Source organism: Corvus brachyrhynchos, unplaced genomic scaffold (genome assembly GCF_000691975.1).
Source record: "Corvus brachyrhynchos isolate BGI_N302 unplaced genomic scaffold, ASM69197v1 scaffold365, whole genome shotgun sequence".
NCBI lineage: Eukaryota > Metazoa > Chordata > Aves > Passeriformes > Corvidae > Corvus > Corvus brachyrhynchos.
The window spans coordinates 1,279,539-1,281,342 of NW_008239544.1; the positions used below are offsets into that span (position 1 = coordinate 1,279,539).

At 64.7% G+C, this 1,804-nt stretch overlaps 1 protein-coding gene across 1 annotated transcript in view; it reads left to right on the plus strand.

The window, feature by feature from the left end:
• TANGO6 (transport and golgi organization 6 homolog) overlaps positions 1-292 on the plus strand; it is an 18,297-nt gene extending 18,005 nt beyond the window's left edge. Inside the window, exon 16 of the mRNA XM_017741350.1 lies at positions 10-292. Coding sequence (XP_017596839.1) covers positions 10-132 — 123 coding nt within the window. The 3' untranslated portion in view covers positions 133-292. The remainder of the gene's footprint in view (positions 1-9) is intronic.
• The last annotated feature ends 1,512 nt before the right edge of the window (positions 293-1,804 follow it).

Sequence of the window (1,804 nt, forward strand, 5' to 3'; positions counted from 1 at the left end):
GGGGCGGCGGCCGAGCGCGACGGCGCGACGGTGCTGCACGCGCAGCTGGCACTGGAGGAGCTGGACACCGCCATGAGGAGGGTCCTGTTCCCCCCGCAGACGCTGGAGAAGAAGATCGTGGTGCTGCCGTAGTGGGTCTGAGCCCGTGGAAATGAACTGTTCCTGCTCCGGGTTTGGGGCCAGTGGCTCCCCAGGGAAGGGCTTGCTGTGCCCTCCGGGATGCCGCTGGCGGTGTCGGACAGGGAGGGAACCTCGCTGGGACGGGGTGTGGGATTAAACAGAGACGTGTTCAGCCCTGTGTCTGTGATGTCTGTGGGGCCACGCAAAGCTCATGGGCACCATCCTGGCCATGTCCCAGCCCCTGTGTCCTGTGGAAGGGTGGGCATCATCCCCAGGGTGGGCCCTGGGTTGGGCAAGCAGCCAGCAGGGCCAGTGCCTCAGGCTCCCTTTGGCTAACCAGCACCAATGTGTGGCTGTCCCCGAGGGGAGTCAGGAGGGAGGGGGCCTCTGCTGTCTGCACCCCCAGCGTGGAATTCCATGGCCCCTCCTTGGCCCTGTACTCACACCACGAGGATGCTGAAGGCTCCAGGGGCTCCCTCCCCACAGGGTCTGAGAATGGGCCCCTCTGCTGTGGCACCAAGAGCCCCCTCCATGCTGAGAAGGGGCTAAGGGCACGTGGCTGGGACCACCACTCACCATCATGTGCTCAGGGATACCCCAACATCAGAGTCACCTCTTCCCTCCAGGCAGGGCAGTCCCCATGAGTGCTGCAGCACCATGGGCCCCATTCCTGCACCAGGAGCTGCTCCACACCTGCAGTGTGGGGGGAGCAGAGTCCTCAGGGAGCCAGCTTGGTGGCCCCCTCGCTCCCCTGGCACCAGGCAGCCCAGCACCACCGTGCACAGCCCCAGGGGCCCAATTCCCAGCTGCCGTGTCCTGCCAGATGGGGAGGTGGGTCCAGCACCCCCCTTCCCTGCAAGGCTGGGAGTCCTGGCCGTGTCTCCCCCCAGTGCCATGTTGTGCTGTGAGTGCACAAGCAGCGGGAGCATTCTCCTCACCAGAGAGCAGTGATGGCCAAGCACTCCTCACCTCTCCTGGCGCTGGTATCAGCCCACAGGCACGCAGCGGGGTGCTGCTGTACCAGCTGTGCCTGTCCAGGGCCTGCTGTGCATGGCAGAGGAGGAATTTGGAATGAAAAGTCTCTTGGTTTGATGCACTGGCCGGGCACTGGCCGGCCATCCTGCCTCCAGGAGCAAGAATGTGTCCGGCTGTCCTGCTGCTGGGAACAAGGCAGCAGCTGTGCTGGAGGTGGAGAGAGTTTGGTTTCTACCTCGTGCAGCCATGGGCGCAGCAAAAAGTGAGGGGACCCTGATGAGGGCACAGGGAGGGCTGCAGGCACACTGCCCCTGTCCCCTGTCCCAGCACCGTGGTGGTGGCACAGGCACGACCCTGCTGTACTGGGCTTCACACCCCTGTGCCCCACCATGGCTATGTGGGAGTCCCGCTGGTGGTGCCGAGGGTCCCAGCGTGTCCCTGTCCCATCCAGGGACTCACCGGTTCCTCACCACTCGCTCCAGGTGCTTGGGAAGCTCCCAGACAACATCACCACAGCGCCGGGGGTGTCAGCAAGGGGGACCCGCCTGCCCGGGGTGCTCCTGCTGGAGGGATCCCCTTTCCCAGCTCCTGGTGCTTGGAGTCTCCGGGCCCAATCCCGGCACCACCTTGCACCCAGCTCCCAGCACAGCAGGACACGGCTGGGGTGAGAAACAAAAAAGTGCTAAATTTGAGCCCCGAGTCGAGGCTG